The 22,495-nt window shown below is 42.9% G+C and overlaps 1 protein-coding gene across 1 annotated transcript; it reads right to left on the bottom strand.

The window, feature by feature from the left end:
• Window positions 1-12,415: 12,415 nt before the first annotated feature.
• Window positions 12,416-13,855, bottom strand: LOC147441297 (uncharacterized). Its single transcript, XM_086483419.1, has 3 exons — window positions 13,714-13,855; window positions 13,426-13,641; window positions 12,416-12,501 (listed from the first exon to the last, which is right to left on the bottom strand). Exons 1-3 carry the CDS (start codon window positions 13,853-13,855, stop codon window positions 12,416-12,418), a joined length of 444 nt encoding a protein of 147 aa, XP_086339545.1.
• Window positions 13,856-22,495: the final 8,640 nt, after the last annotated feature.

Genomic DNA, 22,495 nt, shown 5'->3' with positions numbered 1-22,495 from the left:
CAACTGTTGTCATGTTCTCTAAATTCTCTCTCTTGCAAAAGTATTGTCTATGCCAAGTTAACTAATTGCTATGATTATGTTGCTATCTTCAATTATGTCTACCCGCTATGCTCACAAAATCATTTCTTGAAAGTACTCTCATTAAATTCCGCTACTTTCAATTTGAATAGGAAAATTCCATTACAAAACATACAAAGAATCCATTTTGTTAGAATTTAAAAACCCATAAACCCTAAACTATCAAACATAGAGAGCAATGCGAAAACATTTACAAAATCGGTCTCAAATGATGTCCACCCGCCGCTCCCCAAGTGGTGCGAGCTCCCTGCATCTACTCGCGCTCTGGCTGCCTCCTTTTGTTGCTTCCACTTGTCGGGATTCTCGTGCGCTGCTTTCTTTGCATTCTTCCAATCTTCTTTGGCCAGCCAATTTGGTCTGTTCCACCCATGCTTGATTGCTTTTTGAACTTTGGAACACTTGTGCTTGCAGTATTCGCGCATCCGAACCTTCATCACGTCTTCATTGAAGCGGTCATCCCGTGTTGGAATGGGAAACTCGTCATGAAGCATGCTGATGACTCCGTCTTTTAAACAGTTCGGTACTTCACTCCAAGTGTTTAGTATGTAGTGTCTAAACACCTGAGAGCAAAGACCGCGCATGCGCGAAATCACCTTCTTGCCTTCATCATCCAAGATGATTCCACCGCTGATGTTGACGGAGTAAGGCAAGCCCTCTCGCCGCTGACGCATGAACTTGGATGTCCCGGCAGGGGTCTCTAGCGGCGTATCAATGGGGGTACGGACGTCACGTGTCTCCACTGGAGTCTGAGCCCCGAAGCGAGGAGTGTCCCAATGGAGTGACTCCTGGAGGAGTAGCTAGTGGTATATAGCTGTGAGAAATGGCAGTCAGCCGCGTTGCGATGCCGTGGCTGGTGTCGGGAAGGGAAAAGAAGGGGAGGGTAAAGAGCCTCGCCGAACACGAGGCGGTGTCGAAGCATCGGCGGCGGAATCCCCACAACAACCGCCACCGCCACCACCACCACTAGAGCGCCGGAGCCTAGACGAGTGTGAAGATCGTCTCATCGACACCGAAGCTTCGGAGAGTGCTGAATGCTCCAAAACAGAGGGAGATACGGATGGAGTAGGAGCGCGCGATGGTGCACCAGAGCGATGACGCTCCACATACCACTGTCTCTGCTGGGGTGACAAAGAAGAAAGAAACTCCTCATCATCCATACCTGCATTAAACACACGAACATTTAAACTTAATATTGAATGAATGGAGTAGAAAACATGGACAAGTAGATAGAGAGAGATAGAGAGAGAGAGAGAGAGAGAGAGAGAGGAGGTGCTCGTCGTCCCTGCTTGTGAGAACATACCTAGAACATACTTATCTGGAGTGCACGCAAAGACCATTAAATACAATGATGCACGCAATGACGACAAAAAATCCTCTATAATCGATCCTCAAAATCTCTTGTAGCGTGCCAAAGTAAGTGAGTTTCGCCACCACAGGATCTGCATCAGAGGACTTTCGTCGACTAGACTGTTCAAATTTTTCCATGATTCCACAATCTTGAGTAAAACACTTTTTGTCGATCCGTTCCATCCTAAAATGTCAACCTTTACACCATGCTACTGTGTATGACTTATACTACAACCAACAAAGATTATGAGTGGCCGTTCAAACATCTAGAAAGTCACTAGTCGTACATTGCAAACTTACCTTGGTCGCGCAACCCCGAGAGTACTCCCACTCTTCCTCAGTCACTTCTTCACCGCACTGTTGTGAGCTTTTCAGTTGGTTGTGCAACCATCTTAAGCTTATGAATGTTGGTAGTCTCTATAGACCTGTCGGATACTGCATCGGTGGTTGTCTTTCCCGTCTCCACTCGATTCGTGCCCTTTGTCCCTGTAATGGAATTTGCCTATTCAATTTGAGAATAGCGGAATTTAATGAGAGTACTTTCAAGAAATGATTTTGTGAGCATAGCGGGTAGACATAATTGAAGATAGCAACATAATCATAGCAATTAGTTAACTTGGCATAGACAATACTTTTGCAAGAGAGAGAGTTTAGAGAACATGACAACAATTGAGGACCGGATTTATGTGGAGCCGGTCCCCCCTCCAATAGGCATTTGTATTATGATTTCTCCCATAAAGAGAGACTTGTTACAATACAGTCTTTGTGTTCCTTGTGACCTAGGTGATGCCATGAAGATGGAAGGCTTCATGCACCACAAACATAACATAAACTTGAAGAAAGCTTTAACTATCCCAAGCCTCAGTCCCAAGACCTCAAACACCTTCGAAGGTGGAGAGAGCTAGCAGGGAATGAGGGTAGGGAAGAGGAAGAAGAAACATTTCGTAGGAGAAAGAATTAGTTCCTCACTTATCATACTCTTGTTGCTAGCATACATAATAGCATAGTAATGAAGAAGAAGGATATGGCAAGCTTAAGCATTGAAGCATGGCTCTTGGTTGGATTTGCACTCCATAGCCAAGAGTGTTGGTGCAGGCTCTCAACCTCTACTTGCTTGGAGAGGGAGCTCTTGCACTTTGCATATCACACCATGAGAGTGCTTGTGAGTGTGTGTGGGTGAGTATACCCCCTAGGCACCCCCCTAGCTTGCTTGGGTCGACCCCCCCTTGTAGCTCATGCCTGAAGCTCATTGGACCCTTCCAGGCCTAGCCAATCACAAGCAAGAGCCATTACAAGCAACATGGGTAGCCTTGGGACAAGTGTCCCCCTTTCCCCTTTGAGAGAGAGGACTTGATAAATGCTAAAAAAATTAGATAATTCATGTAATTTATCATTGGACCCCTTTGAAGCCTAGCCAATAGGCTTCAAGCAACACATGAAGGTAACATGGGTAGGGGCCTGACATGTGTCCTTGCTGCCTCTTCAAGTTGGGCTTCCCTTGTGTGTGTGAGTGGGTGTTCTCTCTCTAGCCCCTAGGAAAAGGGCTCGCCCCCCCTCTTGTAGGAATGCTTTTGACTTTTAGGTGATCAAGCACCTTACTCACCAAGCATAACAAAGCACTTGAACTAGGGGGTGTTCCCACAAGCATCTCAGGCAAGCTTCTCAAGGCACCTCAAGTACTTTAATCATGCAGCAAGTCAAGCACCTCAAGCATGGAGCCAGTCAAGCACCTCAAGCATCTTAATCAAGCACCTCAAGCATGAAAAACACCTCAAGCATGACAAGCACCTCAAGCATGACAAGCACCTCGAGCTTGGGCCGGGTTCCCACCTCAAGCTCAGCCCTAGCTTACTTAAGGTCAAAGGACTTTTACACACATTTATTGGAGGTCTTCAATGAAGCTAACCCTAAGGTCTTATGCTCCATTGGTTAGCCTTGCTCTTTGATAGACCATCTCCCTTTTGGGCCTCTTTACCATTGGCCCCGTGTTGAGATAGATCTATAAGCACATACCTATATCTTAACACTTGTTCCCGTTTATTCTCCCACATTAAGTGATCAATTTAATATGAGAAAATCATTTGGGTTAGTTAGATATTAGATTTTATGACAGTCCCTCTTGCTTTGCATCCTCATATTGTGAAATCCACTTTTGCATCACTGGATTGTGAAGCATGCAAAATCGGTTGATTTTAGCCTTAAGATCTTCCGTCATCTTCTTCTCAACACCGAGATTGCACATGACAATCCCAGATATGCGCTCATCATCTATGGTTTTCCATAGCGTATCGTGAGCTTTATCAAATCTGTCTAGCCACTCTCCAATGTACACTAGGGACTCTGATACCAGCCAACCTTCTACCATGCAACCCTCCGGACGTGCCTTCTGACGCACATATCCCTTGAGCCTTTTCATGAAACGTTCTAAAAGAACATCCATCTGGAATGTACTGTGCCAGCTATTTCCACCTCATCAACTATGTGAACAAGAAGATGCACCTGAATGGTTAGCATGGTAGTAGGAAAATGTTTCTCAAACATGCACACAACCTCCGCAGCGTTTAGTTTGGCGAATGGTATGGAGTCTACGTTGATCTCATTTTGTGAGATCCATTGCACAAACTTCGCAAGTTTGTAGATTGTGTTACGGATGTCAAGAGACAAACATCCCTCAAGGTAAAATAAACTGCAAAACACGTGCAACAATGATATTAAAGTCCAGACACAAATTTGTTACACAATTCCCACTATGATATATTCCACTATGAATATACCTGACACATTTTATGCCACTCGTGTGACTTCAAACCAGTAAGCTTTCCTTCTTTAGTAAAACACGTTCGGAGCGAGTGCATTACACCAGTGGGGGTCCGCAAAGATTGAATGGTCTCTTTTACTTTGCGTTCTTGGGCTCCTGTGAAAATCCATGGTGCTTTAGGGAGTTTTATCGATCCATTGGACGCTGTTTGCGGCAAATATTGCTCCATAAGATCCACATTTCTAAGGTCAACCCTAGCTCCCAAAGTATCTTTCTTGCCGGTCAGATGATCCCATAGTAGATTACCCACATTCTTGAATATGTGCATTGGATCGAGCAAGTGATTGATCATGAGTCGGGGCCAGTATGGTAACTCGTACCATAGAGATAGTCTCTTCATCCCTGGGGGCAATCCATCATCACAAATCTCCTTCTGCTCTAACCATGCTTGTGCGGACATCCTCGGTGGCTCTCTTCCCAAAACACCATCGCGTAACACATGATTCTCTTGAAGATACGCTTGATGATCTTCGTAGATTTTCTTCTTCAATGAGGGAACCCTACGTGCATTCAGTCTAGGTCCACATGTGACACATGCTCTGTATCCTCTTGTTTGAAGCCCTACATGTATACACATGATAATAGATCAGCTTGAGAAAAACCAAGATTTACAGTGTCTAAGTGAGGAGTGTAAATAGATCACCTGAGCATTATGTTAGTCTGGTATAGTCATGCATGGTCCACATTAGAATGCCTCTGATCAAAGCATTTCGTAGACCTGTGTGTCTGCTCATATCCACCACTTCTATGAAAATCCATAATTGTTGTAGCTCTTCCAATAGTGGACGAAGATACACATCCATATTCTTCACTTTATATCGCCTCTGCACAATCAAGCTTAGCCATAGATGCCCCTTCTTCGTAGTCAACCACGGGGGAATGTTGTAGTTGACAATGACAACGGGCCATACACTGTAAGATGTTGATCTTTGACCAAATGGATTTACGTCATCCATAGCCAGGCCTAAGGGTAAATTTTGAGCTTCCCTGGCAAAATCCGACCATGTTCCATCTATATGTTTCCAGGCTGCACAATCTGCAGGAATCCGTAGCACACCATCCAAAGATTTATTATCCTCATGCCATGATGCTAGGGCGCCCATGGACTTACATTCAAAGAAATGCTTGATGCGAGGAAGCAGAGGAAAATGTCGCAAAACGTTTTGCGGAATTTTTGTTCCGTGGAGATCTACTCGATATCTCTTGGAATCACATTTCAGACACTTCTCCATGTCTATGTATTCCCCTCTGAAAAGAATGCAGTCATCAGGACAAGCGTGGATCAAATTGTAATCCATCCCCAAGTTTCACAAAATCTTTCTTGCTTCCTCTCGGGAATCTGGCATCACATTATCAGCTACTGGTAGTATGTGCTCTTTGAGAAATCTACACAACATAAAAATACAATACAATTGTGTAAAAATCTATCAAATCATTATACATTTAGAGTTTTATTAAAGTAAACTAATTGTAATAGATCACCTGAAAAGCGATGTGATGCTAGTGTCACTCCATCCAAACTTTGCCTACATGTTGAGAAGAATCGGGAGCGCTTTCAATCTAGACACACGTGCTCCATTATACAATGGCGTATCGGCTTCACTTTTCATATCATCATAGATAAGCCTTTCTGAATCCATGATCGTCTCGATCATTTCATCAATCTCAGGCTCAAACATTGCCTCGTTGGGAATGTGGTCTGCATGATCATCCCCTGAGATGTCAGAGGCTACATATTGTGGCCTCACATATGCTGCTTGACCAAAGCGCCTGCAAACAAGTCTATTGGTCTGCAAGATTGCTACCTGTTGGCCAGCGTCAGAGTCCGACGAGTTATAATTGGCAACAACTCGATCTATAATAGATGGATCAAACTCGCCAAATTCGCAAACGTGCTGCAAAGAAACGTGTCTTGTCCGTCACACAGCATGCTTGCAATGATTACAAGGACATAAGATCCTCGTTGAGAGATAGGTGTTTCGATTGGATAGCCCCACATCCTCGTCACTACTCATAATGAGGGTAAAAAGCTTATAACCTAGACAACAAATTTAATATTCCATTGGCATTCTTCGTCTTTTATCTCTCTCTCTCTCTCTCTCTCTGTTCACACTGTAAACTACCTCACATTCTCTAGTCATGTCCAATCCCCGCACACCTCAGTCTAGAGGTGCACGGAGATCAGAACCACTGGGTTATAATCTCGTCTTTATTGGTCAATGCCGATATTTGTGGGTACAAGAAATCTACACACCCACGTCTACATGATACTTCATGTAGTGGAAAAAACCCTTTTGCCTCTTCTCTAGTTGTAGCATTTCACAGCATCTTAACATCTTTTCCCAATAGATCTTTTCACCGTTCGTCTAACTCTAATTTTTTTACCGTAATCTCGAAGTTAGACTCTAATATAAAAACTCAATCCAAAATCTTATCTTAAATCTAACCTAATTGAACATGTGGTGATTCGCTCCATTGAAGGGTAAAAGACATACCAAACTCTTCTTCTCAGCTTTTAGAGTTGCAATGCGAGATCTAGAGTGCTCCTCCTTTGAAAATTTGCAAGCTTTCTCTAGTTTTCCCATGAGGGAGGTGGTCTCTCCCAACAGAATTAATCTGAGAACAAAGTGATCAGCTCTTGAAAAAATGGCACTTTCGAAAGCTATGTATCTGTGCAATAGTTCTTGCGTGGACCTGCTTACTTGCTTGCACGTCTCTAGGAACTTACACGAAGCCATCTGACTCTCCTTAGAGCTTGGGAGCAGCTCTCCATGAGTGTCCTCTTCTTGGCGCATGCTGCTTCGACTTCTCTTTTGCCCCCTGCTTGCTGATATTTCATTCTTTGCCTCTAGGTGACCCCAAAGCAGTGTTCAAGTCACTCCTAAGCATCTCCGACGCAGTGACCGAGACATCGGCCACTCTCAAACGCGTAGGCAGTATAATCCTTTGGTGTACTCAAATTAAACCTAAATCTAATTTAATCTAACTTAAATAAACCTAAATTTAATCTAATGTAAATCTAAATCTAACCTTATCTTAAACGATAAAAACAAGAAAATGGTATAACATTTCTATCACCCCAGTGTGGTAGATTGGTTATGCCATTTCCCTCTTCAATAACAGGTAAATAACGTAAATAAACCTAAATCTATTCTAATATAACGTAAATCTAAATCTAACATAAATAAACCTAAATCTAATCTAATATAACGTAAATCTTGTTAAGTATGGAGCCTGATTTACCCTTGTAATTTTATGTGGTAAAAGTTCACATTTGTAAATCCCCCATTATGAGGAGAAGCCATCGCGCGTGAAGGAAAATCACTCACCCGAAACCAAAATTTTCACGGACAAGAGTCAGGGGCAACTTTAAAGGCCTCGGGGGCGGAGGCCCCCGAGACTTTTTTTTTCACCGGAATATTCTTTTTCGCCGAAATATTATGGCCGGACGGCGGCCGGAAAGTGGTCGGAAAACAACCGGTCGGTTGGCCGGTAGTCAATGGCCGATGGCCGGTGGTCGAAAGTCAATGGCCGGTGGCCGGTGGTCGGATGCCAATGGCCGGTGGCCGGTGGCCGAATTCAAAAGCAGACTTGTCTTCTCAAGGGCGGCCACACATGGGCGGATTGGAGGGTCCGATTTGGACTTATTTGCACAAGGACGGCTACACATGGCTGTCTCTCATAAGAGAGGGCAGCCCTTTTGGCCTATAAAAGGAGGCCATTTCTACACACATTTCATAGTGTGAAGTTGATGCAACAAGGTGAGTGTGAGGTGGTGAGAGTGAAGCAAGGTGGGAGCTCCATTAAGGGTATAATCCCTTTGTAAACTACTTCTTGTTTTGAAGTACTAAAGCCATTGAGTGGCTGCTTTCCCGTGGACGTAGCCCACATTGGGTGAGCCACGTATATCGTGTGTACTCTCTCTCTCTCTCTCTACTCTATAATCTTGTGTATATAAATCTGTCTCTCTCCATTAAGTAATCTACTCAATTATCTATTTAGCTACGTCTTATTTCCTAACAAATCTAAATCTAACGTAAATAAACCTAAATCTAATCAAACGTAAATCTAACTTAAAATAAACCTAAATCTAATTTAATTTAACTTAAATAAACCTAAATCTAATTTAACGTAAGTCTACATCTAACCTAATCTTTAACGTCTTTTGGGATAGTTTCCTACGACGTTAAAACTCTCTTCTTCTTGTGTGTGTGTGTGTGGATGTGGGTGTGCCTATAAAAAGAGAAAAATGGTATAACCTTTCTATCACCCAAGTGTGGTAGATTGGTTATGCCATTTCCCTTTTGAATAACAGGTCTTGAGTTCAACTCCTCGTCGGCTAGATCTTTAGGTCTCTTTAATTAGTTTCCTACGACGTTAAATTAAACTCTCTTCTTCTCGGGTGTGTGTGTGTGGGTATGTGTGCACACCAATAAAAAAAGAAGAAAAATGGTATAACTTTTCTAGCACCGAAGTGTGATAGATTGGTTATGCCATTTCCCTCATGAATAACAGGTCTTGAGTTCAACTCCTGTCGACTAGATCTTTAAGGTCTCTTGGGATAGTTTCCTACGATGTTAAGACTCTCTTCTTCTTCTTCTTCTTTTCTCTCTCTCTCTCTCTCTTTCTCTCTCTCTTTGTTTTATATCTTTCTCTCTCTCTCTCTCTCTCTCTTTCTCTCTCTCTCTCTCTCTCTCTCTCTCTCTCTCTCTCTCTCTCTCTTTTCCTCTCTCAATGTGTGTGTGCATTCTTTATTTATGCATGGGTGTGTGTGTTTTTGGTTCATGCATGCTCTCTCTCTCTTTTCCTTCCTCAATGTGTGTGTGCATTTTTTGTTTATGCATGTGTGTGTGCGTTTTTTGTTTATGCTTGTGCTCTCTCTCTCTCTCTCTCTCTCTCTCTCTCTCAAAAACACAATGTGTGTGTGTGTGTGAGAGAGAGAGAGAGAAAGAGGGGAAGGGAACATGAGAGTGAGGAGAGGGAAGGAGCATACCTGGCTCTCCTTCCTCTCCTCGTGTGTGTGTGTGTGTGTGTGTGTGTGTGTGTGTGTGTGTGTGTGTGTGTGTGTGTGTGTGTAGAAGAAAGAGAGAGAGAGGGAGAGCGCTCGTACCTTGCTTGCTTGAGCGCGTGCCGAAAACTCAAATCTGAGATCTGAGTTTTGAGACGCTCTCAGATATTCTTTTTAGCCTTGAGGGCGTCGCTATAGGCGTCGCTAAGTTACTTGTAATTTAGCGATGCCTATAGCGACGCTGTGGTTTTTCACATTTGACCGTCGCACTCCGAGCGTCGCTACTATTAAGTACCTCTTGTAGTGCTTGTCATAATGACATTTTATCATAGATAGAGAGTCAGATATGGGAATGAAACCACGGAGGAGAAATGGCTAGGGTACAAAAAGGAAGAGAGAGAGAGAGAGAGAGAGAGCGGGTGTGTGTGTGTGGGTGTCCCTATGTGTAATAGAAAAAAATAATAATGTTGTGGCACATAACTTGGAACCTTGTGTGCACAATGGCACACGGATATCATTCTATCTTTTGCTTAATCGCTCCCACACGCCATAATGCCACTTTGAGAGAGAGAGTAGGTTACGAGGAAATTACAAAATGAAGATCCACTTTGACCATTAAAACACAGAGGTTAGGAATGCTCAATTGAACTCTTATTGGAAGCCATTATAATTAAAAAATTCTTATTTACAACCAATGGAGAGAGAGGAAAGCTTAAACTTTGGTAGCTTGAGCTAGATTGCAATGTTTTAGCCAAAGGAAGATCCTGTTACCTATCACCATCACCATCAAAACAAACATAAAAATGTTAGTAAAAAATGGTGGAAGGCAGGTGTCATAGGATGATCCTACATGTCATAGATGTCAAGCTAAAAAAGAACAATCAAAAGCAAAAGTAAGCTACAAACCTGAGAGGAAGATTCCATTTGAGTAGAGTGGTGAGAGGGTGTGGTGAGATTTTTCTTTTTTTGATAGCTTGTTTGTGAAAAAATGTCACCTTGAAATGGACAACCAAACCTCTAAATTTATAGGCTAGAGAGAAAGAAGAGTTCAACCTCAAAAACAAAGAGAGGGAAGCCCAAAGGGTGCACGGTTAGGGAGGGGTGGAGTGGGGGTAGTGGAGTCTTATATATATATATATATATAAATTGGGGGGTGAGGTTGAAGTAAAAGATACTTCCATCCAAAATCTTGTAACCTTATAAGCCTCTTGGTCTAGGCTCTTATGTGTGCACTAGATTAGTCTTTAGAGGTGGTTTTTGTGCTAGTGAGAGAGACCCTCCTCCACCCGCACTAGGAAGGATGAGGATTTGTCCCAAAGGGGGCACTAGGCCCCCCAAAAGGGTCCTAGTGCCCTCCAAAATCTAGCAAGTCCAAGAGTAGAGTTGGGTGGCATGAGAATTTTGAAGCTGAAAATCCTGAAAGGAATCTTCTCACAAGTCTCCAAAGTTTAGCTCTTTCAAAACCATTTTTACAAAAAGAGTCCACAAGCATTTTAATGTCTTTAGCGGCTTCCGTAGCGTTGGAGTTACAATAGAGTATTGGTTTGAGCTGTGAGATAATGACCTTATGTGCCCATTCAGTTGGTCGGTTGCTGGATCGTTTGAGGTATCTTATGGGTATGCATGGGAATTTATCTTCTTTTGGCGTGAGGCTTTTTGTGAGATAGCCAAATTGGGTAGACAGATGGAGGTTTAGAAATTTGGTAGAGTTACCAGAGGTGGTTTCAATGGGTAAGCAAATGGGGTAGATATTGTGTTGCTCTATGAAGAATGATGGGTTTGTAGAGTTTATGAGTAAGATATCGTCGTAATATCTAAAGGGATGGCCTAAAGTTGAGAGAATCTCTTTAGCATTATGTGTGTTGAGAGTGTTAGAGAGGAACTCAAACTCTAGGGAGTGGAGGTAGAGATTGCACCATAGTGGGGAGCATGCAAGTCCCATTGGGATTCCGTTGGTTTGCCTATATATTTTCCCGTGACATTGTAAAAACATATTATTAATGAGCCAATCGTTAAGTTGGAGTACTTCCTTGAGATTAAATGAAAGGTTTGATTTGTATCTATAGGAAGACCAAGTACCCTCTATGCAACTCAATGGGAATCTTTTGAAAGAGATGAACGTTTCTAGAGATGCGGAGAAGGCATGGGAGATTAACAAGGTAAGATGATGGATGAGGCCTTGTACCCCTGCATGTGGGATGTTCTCGAAGCATCTTTTCACATCCCCTGAATAGAATTGTGTTGCATGAGAGGGGAGGTTGAGGATGCAATCGTAAACCGAATCTACAATCCACCAAGATTGTAAATGAACATGGTGACATAAAAGCGCTTTGTTATTAAGTTTTTTGGCCCGTTCCTTGAGAAGTGGTATACAATTTTTTAGCAAGCAAGCCATAAGTGTAGAAATTTCTGAGTAGCAACAAGTAGCCCCACATGTAATCCATCTAAAAGAGGCCTTATGAAGTTTTTATATGCCGGTAAGGTAGGGGAGGGAGTGGTGTTCTGGAAAGGTGTATTGAGAAAGAAATGTTAGCACAAGGGAGGTAACTCCCTCGATCCCTAGAGGAGATGGTGAAAAATCGTTGCCTTGTAGGCGTTTTTGGGCTTCAAGAAGAACAAAGGCCTTACAAATGATTATCATATTTTTCGGAGTCTTGTCGATGCTAGTAATAAATAATTTGTTCCTTAGTTATTTGATTTCTCTTGTGAGATCATTATGGATGTGGTGTTGTATTTTAGAAGGGAGGAACTTCCCACAATAAGCTGAGAACGCATTAGTTAATTTTCCGAGTGTTAGGCCAGAAGGTAGAGTGATGCAACCGGATTTTATGAGATATAAGAGTGCTTGATTTAGCTCCTAAAATGCTTCTATGAAATTAGGTGGCTTAGTTGGTATGTGACCAAGACCGTGGTCACAAAGATGAGCAAGAGAGGTACTCATAAAATCAGAAAAGTTCATGGAAATTACGTGTTGTGCGGTGTTTTCCAAATTACAAAAGCATTCATGGGGTGTGAGAGAGGTGAAAACTTCCTTCGCATTACAGAGAGTTACTTTCAAAGGGGGATCAAAAGCCCAACTAAACATGCATTCATCCCATAAGGGAGTGGTGGAAATGCCAAGCCCAAAGAAAAACAAGCTAAAGAAAGAGGTGAGATTTTTGATATCAAGCAAGGGGTTGACAAAATGAAGGGGTACAAAGGTGCCCTTCGCCTTGCACTTGGGGATGAACCGAGAGCGTCCATGCACATCCTGGAAACCTGCATCAATCATAAAGGAGGGATTTAGCACTAGTTACGCATGCCAGGGTGAAGGCTGGTTTGGTTTTTGGAGTTGGGATGGGGGGTGGGGCAGAAGCTTGGACAAACAAAGGTGGGAAAGTGGGGGTGGGGTTTTGAGGGGTGCGGCTACTAGCGGTGGAGTTGGCTGGGGAGGGTGTCTTCCATCTTGGAGGTGTAGTAGAGGTATTTGAGCGTTGAGAGGGGAAGTTCCTTCCTCTTCCACGTGCGGTTTGATTCCCTTCTCCGCGTGCTTTTTTGGCCGAACGCGTATCATGGGATGCCTTCGAAATTGGAGCAACTGCTGCATTCACAAAAGTATCCACTTCTGTGGATGAACTGCAAGAAGGTGCTTTTTGGCTAAACAAAATAGAATGAGTGATAGCATCCTTTAGCTTTTGCCTGTAGAATGTATGGAGGAGGAGAGCTTTAATCACTTCTTGGGCTTCTTTAGCAACCCAACTCATAAAGGCAATAGTAGACCATTTAAGGCTTGAGCTTGGGAAGAAGCGAGGTAGTTGATTGAGAACCAACCATAAAGCATGATCGAACCACAAAACATTGTTGTCCCGGCAATGATCCCCTTGCCCAATATGCTCGCAACCGCACTTAAGAAAAGGTCGGTGCACATTCCATACTTGTGTAGTATAATTAGTATCTCGGTTTGTGGTAGAGATGACACCCTTAACCCCGACAACGCAACCAAAAGTTGCATTACAGCGGCGTGGTTCGAAAAAAGACATAGAGAAAGGGGTAGCAATTAGAGTGTTTTCAAAAAGGTTGGAGTTATTGCCCTCAAGAATCTGCATAAGACCTTGCTTAATCGCAATCTTATCATGATCGTTAAGTAGAGTAAGAAGAAGATTCTCGGGGAGGGGAGCAAGTAGAGTAAAATTACCGAAGGACCAAGCTTCGTGGTGAGCTTTACCCAAAAACATTTCCAAAAGCCGGTTCGGGATGAAGGGATCGGTGTAGGTTTCAAAGGGCTTTGTGGTGAGGCTTTGACTCGGTGTAGTAATGGTGAAGTCTTTGTTTGCAAGCATCTGCTCCTCTTCGTCAAGATCCATAGGTAAGAGTGAGCTTCCGGTAGCAGTAGGTGGCGTTGTGATGATCTCTGAAAAACCATTAAGCAAATGTCTCTTTCTCTGCCGGGTTAGTGGGTCGTTTCGCAGCCGCTTTCCATTACTCTCCATGAAACGTCGCATCAAATTTGGTGCATGCTCGAGCCACTCTTTCCGCTCACGCTCATCTGCATCAATAATTGCAGGTAAATTTGCTGCCAAATCACGTAGGCGGGTAATCGCAGCAGGAGGGTTTTCCCGTGCCATGGCATACAAGCGGAACCATGCGGGAAGGTCAAGAGTGGATAGTGTTGTGGAATCTTCAGCCTGCTGAGAAGGGGTAGTGAGAGAGAGAGAGAGAGAGAGAGAGAGAGAGAGAGAGAGAGAGAGAGAGAGAGAGAGAGAGAGAGAGAGAGAGAGAGAGAGAGAGAGAGAGAGAGAGAGAGAGATTTTCTTACAGGTAAATGGAAAGAACAAAGGCGACTATGAGAAAGGTAGGCAAAGGACTATGTTTGGCTGCTAAAGCAAGAGGAAGATCTGCTAGTAAAAAGAAGAGACCAAGAAAGCCCATGAAAATCTTTGAAAGCTCGAAGGATGGATAAGCTACAAAGACACATCAAGTTGTTCAAGGAAATTAGGAAGGCTCAGAAATGTATTGAGATTCTAGTACTAAAGCTTCCATTCCAAATACTAGTTAGGTCAATATGTGAGGAAGCATGTTTTGGAACCATGAGGTGGAAATCTGTTGCACTGCTGGCACTACAAGAGAAGCAGAAGATTTCTGGCTAGAATATTTCAATGACATAACAATTGTTGCAGCACATGCACACAGGGTAACGATTATGGACAAGGATAGTGAAACTCTGAAAAGAGTAAGGTGGAGATATGATAAGCTGCTCCAGCCCAATGAATTTATAGACAATAAAATGAAGGAATTTTTGCTTATTCCTCCATCAAAGCCAGAGGTGGTGAAGATTGTAGAAGTCACCCATGATGTGAATACCAGGGCCAGGGCTGAGCAGTAAAACTGGCATGCAGAGGAGAGGAATAAATTGAAAGAGAAGAAAAAGGCAGCAAATGCTATAGAAGAAGAGATTGATAGCTACCACATTGTTACACACGAAATCGATGTCAAAAACAACAAAATTTTGTCATCTATGGAGGAAGGATTAATAATAGATATACAACTAGAAGAGCGTATAAGAAGACTTGCATTAGATTCTACGAATATCAATATATTACGGGATCCAGATGCTCAAATCACAAATTCAATTATATATATCTTCCTGAAGTAAGATGCTTTCACCAGCTTCATGATATTTTTATTCAGCCTTGAGGCTAGAGACTAACAACTAGTGAATGTCTTCTAGTTTGATAAAGAGCCATCTACCTCCACAAAGCCATGCAAAAATATATATCTTGGATTCCCAGGTTTCTTCCTTTCTCAGAATGAAAACACCCGTATCGGCACATTCGAGAAGTGTCTTGCTCATTGTCCAATGTTGCAAGTAACAACCATAATTTTTCCATATGAGAGCAACCGTGAGTGGAGCCTCATTTGCATTGAGATTGACAAGCCAACTGTCTAGACACTAAACTCAATTCAAGGAACGTATCCAAAATCGAGACTGTGAGTATTGAGAGTTATAAATTGGTTTTATTTTGGATAAAGTATGGAGATAGTTATTGTGTTGGGTTCATACCAACTCCTCCTACTTGCAGATCAATAAAAAGATTGTTGCATGTATATGGAAGGCTATGCAAAAATCTAGAGTTGTACAAGTCAAAAATTAAGGAAGTCACGATGCCTTTACAGATGGATGGTAACTCGTGTGGGTGGAGATGCCTCCTCCATGTTGAGTATATATTGCAGAGCTTTTTTTCACTAAAGCCATTCATGTCAAAGGTATGCATTTTGCATAGCATTACTATAACATTGTGACAGTTTGGACAAAAGTGTGTCTCAATTCCTTTTTATTTATTTATTTTCTTTTGCAAAGTGCATTGGAGAAGTACACCGTAGAGTATTTGCACCGATATCGTGCCACCCTAATAAGCATCTTCTTGCAATTTCACATCCCGTGAGCATGGATGTAGAAAAAACCCTATTGAATGTTCACATTGTAGAGTTAACGATGACTACTGATGGATTGCAGCAAATGGATTCCATAAGGGCAGCTGAGAAAGGACAGGAGCAAGAGGAGGGAGGAATTTCTCAGAAGAGAAATGCGAGAGTTTGACAAGGAGAAAATTCCAAATGAGGGGAAGCCCATACACGAGCAAGATCACACGGATCGAGGGGTTCACAAAGAAATAGAATTTGAAACTCCCTCTGTGCTTGGAGGGTTTCAAAAGGAAGAAGTTTATGTAGAGGGAGGGGCTGAGAAAGAACACTCTAACCCTCAAGCAAAGCATACCTTTGCCACAATTCCACCTATTGAGCTTGAAAATTAAGAGTCATTTATGCCTGACACACAAAAAAATCATAGCACATTAGAAGCACATTCATGTGCAATGGAGCCCTCAACACTGGAGACACAAGAGTCTCAAACAGCAGAAGAACAAGAGAAGAAGCTCGAGGATGTCAACATTGGACAAGACAACCTTGACGGTGTGAATGGGATGGAAACACACACAACGCCTCTATAATAACCCAACACACACTCTTGGTATGATACACACACAAACTATGGGGCACCACTCGGCTTATACAACCCACCTAGCCGAGATAGGGAACACACCGATGGAGTGAAAGGAGAGAGACTATTCATTTTCCCACTCCACACACAGAGAGAGATACACACACACACCTAAAAAAACTCAGCTCAAAAGAGAAGAATTTCTGATGTTTAGATACAATTGAGCTTGGGCAAATAGCTCACACAATATGGGTAAAAAATAGCCAGATACAATCACAAATTGGAGCAGAAGCTTCGCTCATAAGAGGAACTTACACAGCCAAACTAACAGAAAACAGTGAGTAATTTGGCAAAATGGACAGGACCATCACGTTCGGAATGTCCCAAAACCCAGTCTACAATGTCAAAGTGCTCAAATCCGACCTCGAATGAACAGTTTATGTCCAGAACAGGCTCCAAAAACAACAAAAACACAGTTGTGGCTGTTCCTCCTCTTCTCTCCACGTTTTTTCTGGTCTTCTCTCTGTTTTTTCAGTTCCCACACTTAGATTTATTACTTGGGCACCTTTGGCCTTTTAGTTGACCTCAAACGGACCCCAAACAGGCCAAAAACTGGCCACACAGTGCATAGTTATCACCTTCCTGCATTCATCCGCACACCTGGCACTCAAATTTTTCCAATAATGCGTCTCATAACCACGTGAAGTGGCCCCAAAATATGGTCCTCATGATGACCTTTCTGCATAATTATCACAAGAAAACACCCACGTTGTGTTCGTACTTATCCACGTGCAAGTATTGACCCCATTCGACCTCCTGACGCCACTAGATGCCATCTGACACCTGCTTACCTCATGTCGTCGACCCACGAATAGCTTCCTCGAGAATTTTTACGCGCTACCAACTCCTCATTATTATAGAAAAAACACACTAGTACTGGTGATAGTGAAAATTGATGCACTATATACATGCTGCCCTACCTGTACACATGTGGGCCCCACGTAACCACCTGGCTTTGGAAAATGGGCAATCCTTTATTCGATGCACCATGCATGTGTATGTACATATGCACAATCCCTTGCTCCAAAAAACTCCTGACATAATTTGCCCATCCCCTAGCATGCTAGATCATTCATGATCAGCAGCAGCAAAAAGAGATATGAGACTCGCCGCGTCACAAGTCTCCTCATCCCTCACCAACATTACTTTGTCCTGAGACAGCTCATCTTGCTCCACCATCATTAAACTGGCATGATATAATTGAAGACGCAATCCATTTACCCTTGACTTATGTAGAATCCCATCCAGGTTAGCCAACTGATATGTACCATTTGGAAAACACTCCACTACCTTGAAAGGGCCTTCCCACTTAATTTGAAACTTCTTTTGGAAGGTGTTGTCCAGCTTGCTATTGTAGCACAAAACCAAGTCATGCTTCTTGATACCCTTACTTTTGACCTTTTCATTATCTTTGCCAAAGCCTTATCTTGAATCTGCCCATAATGTTCCAATGCACTCATCCTATCCAGCTGAACCTCTTGTAGCTGTAAGAGCCTCTCTTTGAATGCATCACTAGGCGGCCCAAGCAACTTCTCTAGCATCTTGACTGTAGGCAACTCTCTTGGAATGCATCACTAGGCGGCCCAAGAAACTTCTCTAGCATCTTGACTGTAGGCAACTCTACTTCCACAGGAAATAGTGCTTCCTTTCCATACACCAAATGAAATGGAGTAAACCCTGTACCTGTCTTTACTGAAGTACGGTAAGCCCATAATGCACTAGGCAATTCCAAATCCCAATTCTTTCCTTGGTGCTCTTTCAATTTTGAAAGAATCTGTACCAACTCACCATTGAATCTTTCATTTAAGCCATTACACTGTGGGTAATAAGGAGTGGTATGCCGATGCCTAATCTTCATCTTCGCGCATAATAAATCTAGCAGTTTAGATCTAAATCCTAGCCCCTTATTTGAAAGTAGCTCTAGTGGCACCCCAAACTTGCAACATATTTCATCATACACAAATTTTGCAACATCCTTTGCAGTGATTTGTTTTACTGCTATAGCCTCTGCCCATCTAGAGAGATAGTCCACTGCAATCAAAATATAGCTTTTTCCCCTGCTTGTGATAGGTAACGGGCCTATTGCATCAATCCCCCACTTTTCAAACACATCAAACGCCATAATGGTTTTTTGTAGCTCTGGTTTCAACACTCTCTTCCCAAATGCTTGACACCTATTGCAAGACCTACACCAATGGTGAACATCCTTGTGCAAACTAGGCCATACATACCCCTCTTGCAAGATCTTATGCAAGGTGATCTTTAGAGAAAAATGGCCGCCACATGGGCCTTCATGATTTTCTTCCAACACTCTATAAAGCTCCTCCCGCCAAGGTACACGTCTCAACACAAGATTGGCCCCTTTCATGTACAAGACATCACCAATCAATTTGTACCTATATTCTCTACGCACAAAACCATACTTCTTAGACTTCTGAATGTCCTTTGGAATGATTCCTGTTAACAAAAACTCCTCTTCTTGAGACAAACTTTCCCGGCCATGATAAAGAGGTAAATTGGCCCTCAACACAAACAGCTCCCCAATCATGCTTTGAGCTGCTTCATGTGCCTCTCCATTTAGAGCACGGTCAATGTGTCTGATGCTCCATGCTTTGAACTTTTTTAACAGGCCTTTAATTCTGAAACACATTTCCTTCAATGAGGTGTTCTTACTCTTCCACACACCCAGCACTTGCTTCACAACTAACAAGGCATCACCTTTTATGCTCAACCTTCTAATCCCATGCTTCAAACAAATGTGTAATCCAGCTTCCAATGTAGCATGCTCAGCCTCATTGTTACTATGAGCATCCAATTTGAACCCTCTCTTGCATACTAGCTTCCCCTCTGGATCATAAAGTGCTATACCCCCTGAAGTCGCATCATGGCTCTTCCTGTATGAGCCATCAAAGAAAAAAAAATATGCATTGCTGATCTGTGGTGATTCTTCAACTACATTTCTCACCACCTCTTCCTTAACAAGAAGGGGATTCTTCTTGTAAGTCAACAAATCGGCTAGGGTAGCTCTTGTACTGTCTTCCACCAAAAAAGAGAACTCAAACTCTTGCAGCTCAATTACCCATTTCTTCACCACATTTGACTCGTTATTGCCATTAATTAACTGTGGCAAAAAATCATAACTCGTCAAGAAAACAAAAGGTTGTGGTAGCAAGTAATGATGAAATCATCGACAAGCAAATATTACAATGGCCATCACTAGCTCTACTTCCGAGAATTTTCTCTCTGCTACCAACTTCACTCGGCTTGCACAATACACTGGCCTCATATAATGGTTTCCCTTCCCCTTTTGCAAGATCATGGCTCCAATGGCATCATCCCCTACTGATGGATTTACATAAGACACTTGCTTCCAATTAGGAGCCTGCATGGTTGACAACCCCCCTAACACCTCTTTCACCTCTTGAAACACTTCTTCACACTTGTCATCCCATTGCAATGGATCATGCTTTGCCACTTGTTGTAATGGATAAAGGAGCTATGAAGACAATGGAATAAATCGTGCCATGTACTTCACTTTATGTATAAAGGTTGCCAATTTCTTTGTACTCGTAGGTGATGGAAGAAGAATAATAGACTTAACCTTGTCTGGATCAGCCTGAATGCCATTTTCCGACACCATATGGCCCAATAACTTCACCCTTGGCTGTGCTAGATGACATTTCTTGGAATTTAGTTGCCCTCCACATTCATCATATCGAGCCAATACCATCTGCAGCTTCTCATTATGTTCAACCCTACTAATGTAGACACAGAAGTCATCCATAAAAGCTTTAACACAATTATCAATGAATGGCTCCAACACCCAATTTGCGCTCTCTTGATAGAAATATGGTCCATTTGACAACCCAAATGCCAATACCGTGTAGAAAAAGCAGCCCCATGGCGTAATGAAAGTTGTCTTTGTTCGGTCTTTAAGAGCAATCTTCAATTGAAAATAGCCTGAAAAACCATCACACACACTGTACCTCTCATAACCTGCCCACTGAATCCAAGATCTGATCGATGAATGGAAGAGGATATGGGTTCTTCTTAGTGGCTGCATTTAAGGGTTTAAAATCTACACAAATCCTCCACTTTCAATCCTACTTTGGACCGACTACTATTGGACTCACCCATTATGTGGTCTCCATAGGGACTATGAACCCTGCCTTCAATAAATTGTCCACCTCTTCCCTCAAGGCTTCCATTTGCTCTTGGCCCATCCTTCTTAGACTTTTCCGTGCTAGCTTAGCACCTTCTTTCAGCTCTATATGCATCTCTTCTCCTTTGAACCCTCTGATCTCTTCATATGAAGTAATGAAAAAATTAGAAAAACTAGCCAGCATGTGCAAATATATCTCCTTCTCCATAGCTAAGAGGTCTCCACTAATCATTTGTGACATCAATTCTTGCTTCTTTGACGATTCATCCTTGGTTTGCATCAGCCCTTCAATCACTTCATAAGGCCCTTCACTTTCATCTTCAACCTCATTTGCAAATGCAACTAAACCAGACTCCTGGATTTCTTTATCCATCAAAAGAAATGCAACATCAGCATCCTCATCACTGCTAGTAGTACTATCACTGTCTTCGTCAGACACTGTGGAATAGTCTTCATCACTAGATTCATCCTCATCTTTATAAAGCTCCTCCAATCGTTTCCTTGTGTCCATATTGTATACCTTCTTGGCACCTGTCTTTCCATAGAGGCTAATCGTACCACGTCTCCAATCTTGAACAGCTCCCACTACACGTAACCATGGTCTGCCCAGTATAATAGGATATGTTCCCAACCCCGCTGGCATCACATGAAAATCAACCACTACCTTTGCATCATATGCCTCCACTTCTAAGCCCTTTACAACACCCAAACATTTTACTTTTTGATGGTTTGCTAATCTGATCTGAAAGCCTGACACCCCAGTCACTGTAAGACCCATCTTCTCAATGCATGAGTGTGTTATAACACATATTTGGGCTCCGCCATCAACATAACCTTGTCCCAGATTTTTTCTTTTATGCCACACATCTACTATTGGACAAATGTCTGGTAGCTCATCCATTGCCAACACCTTCACTGAACCTCTCTCTGGCTCTTTCTCCATTGGGTTAACCATCCTCTTCCACTGTCGCTTTAGCTTAGGCACTGATGGGGGCTTTTCACAAGCCAAGCTCCCATACCCCTCTTCTCTCGTCCCCACCCCATGAAAACCCCCTCTTAGGGAGGGAGTGATAAAAAGCATTGGAAAAAGTAAGAAAAAAATAAAGTATGATTATGTAAATATATAAGAAAGGTAAAATAGGCCACCTCATGCCTGCGGGGTAGCCCATCCCCACCTTGCCTCCTTTTTCTTCAATGTTGCCCCGCCGTGTGTCCCTTTTCCTCTCCTCCACTCAAAAGGTCAACCCCCTCTCTCTTCCCCTTGTCCTTTCTCCTTTCTCTCTCCCCTCAAACTACCCCACCTCTCACCAATAATGCACCCTAACTCACATGCAACTTACCCTATCTTCCAAAATAGAATACCCCACCCCCTCTTTCTCTCTCCTATCATATCCCATGACCCAAATACCCCCCTCTCTCTCTAAAGGGCGCCATATCTCTTGTATTGTAGCTAAATAACCTCCCCCACACTCACACACACTCAGTTTCACTGAAAAAGGTGCCCACAGATCCATCCCCACCCGGTGGTTACCTGATTTTTCTTGTGTTCACACACATTTGCACACAGATTCACCTCTGAACACACTCCCCTCTCTCCCCTCTTGTAATTACTTTATTCTCCATGTCACCTCTCACTTTTTTTCATCAACCCACCTCTCTCTCTTAGTCTCTCTCTCATGACACTAGTGTTCTGGCACATATACACACAGCCTGACAAGTGGGGCCCACATTCACATGGCCTATGTAGATAATGATTTCTTCATTTCTAAATTCTAGAATTTCTCCCCCCTCCTCCCCTATATAAAGAGGGGTCACCATTACACTAAGGACGCGACATCACCAAAGAACACACTATGCACTATGTGTGCCTAGTGCACACACACACACACACACCATCACCATCACCATCACCTCAATCACCATGCTTGTCTTGAGCATGACCTCTACACCCTTGGCCATGGAAGATGAAGGGCAACTAAATGAAGGATGATGGCCATAATCCTCGTGCGAGTCTTCGCCATCAACTCCCACCTATCCGCCATGTGC

The sequence above is a fragment of the Adiantum capillus-veneris genome, chromosome 15 (genome assembly GCF_014529385.1).
Source record: "Adiantum capillus-veneris isolate H3 chromosome 15, ASM1452938v2, whole genome shotgun sequence".
NCBI lineage: Eukaryota > Viridiplantae > Streptophyta > Polypodiopsida > Polypodiales > Pteridaceae > Adiantum > Adiantum capillus-veneris.
The sequence above is the reverse complement of the archived record's forward strand: the minus strand, read 5'-3'. Positions and strand labels throughout refer to the sequence as shown.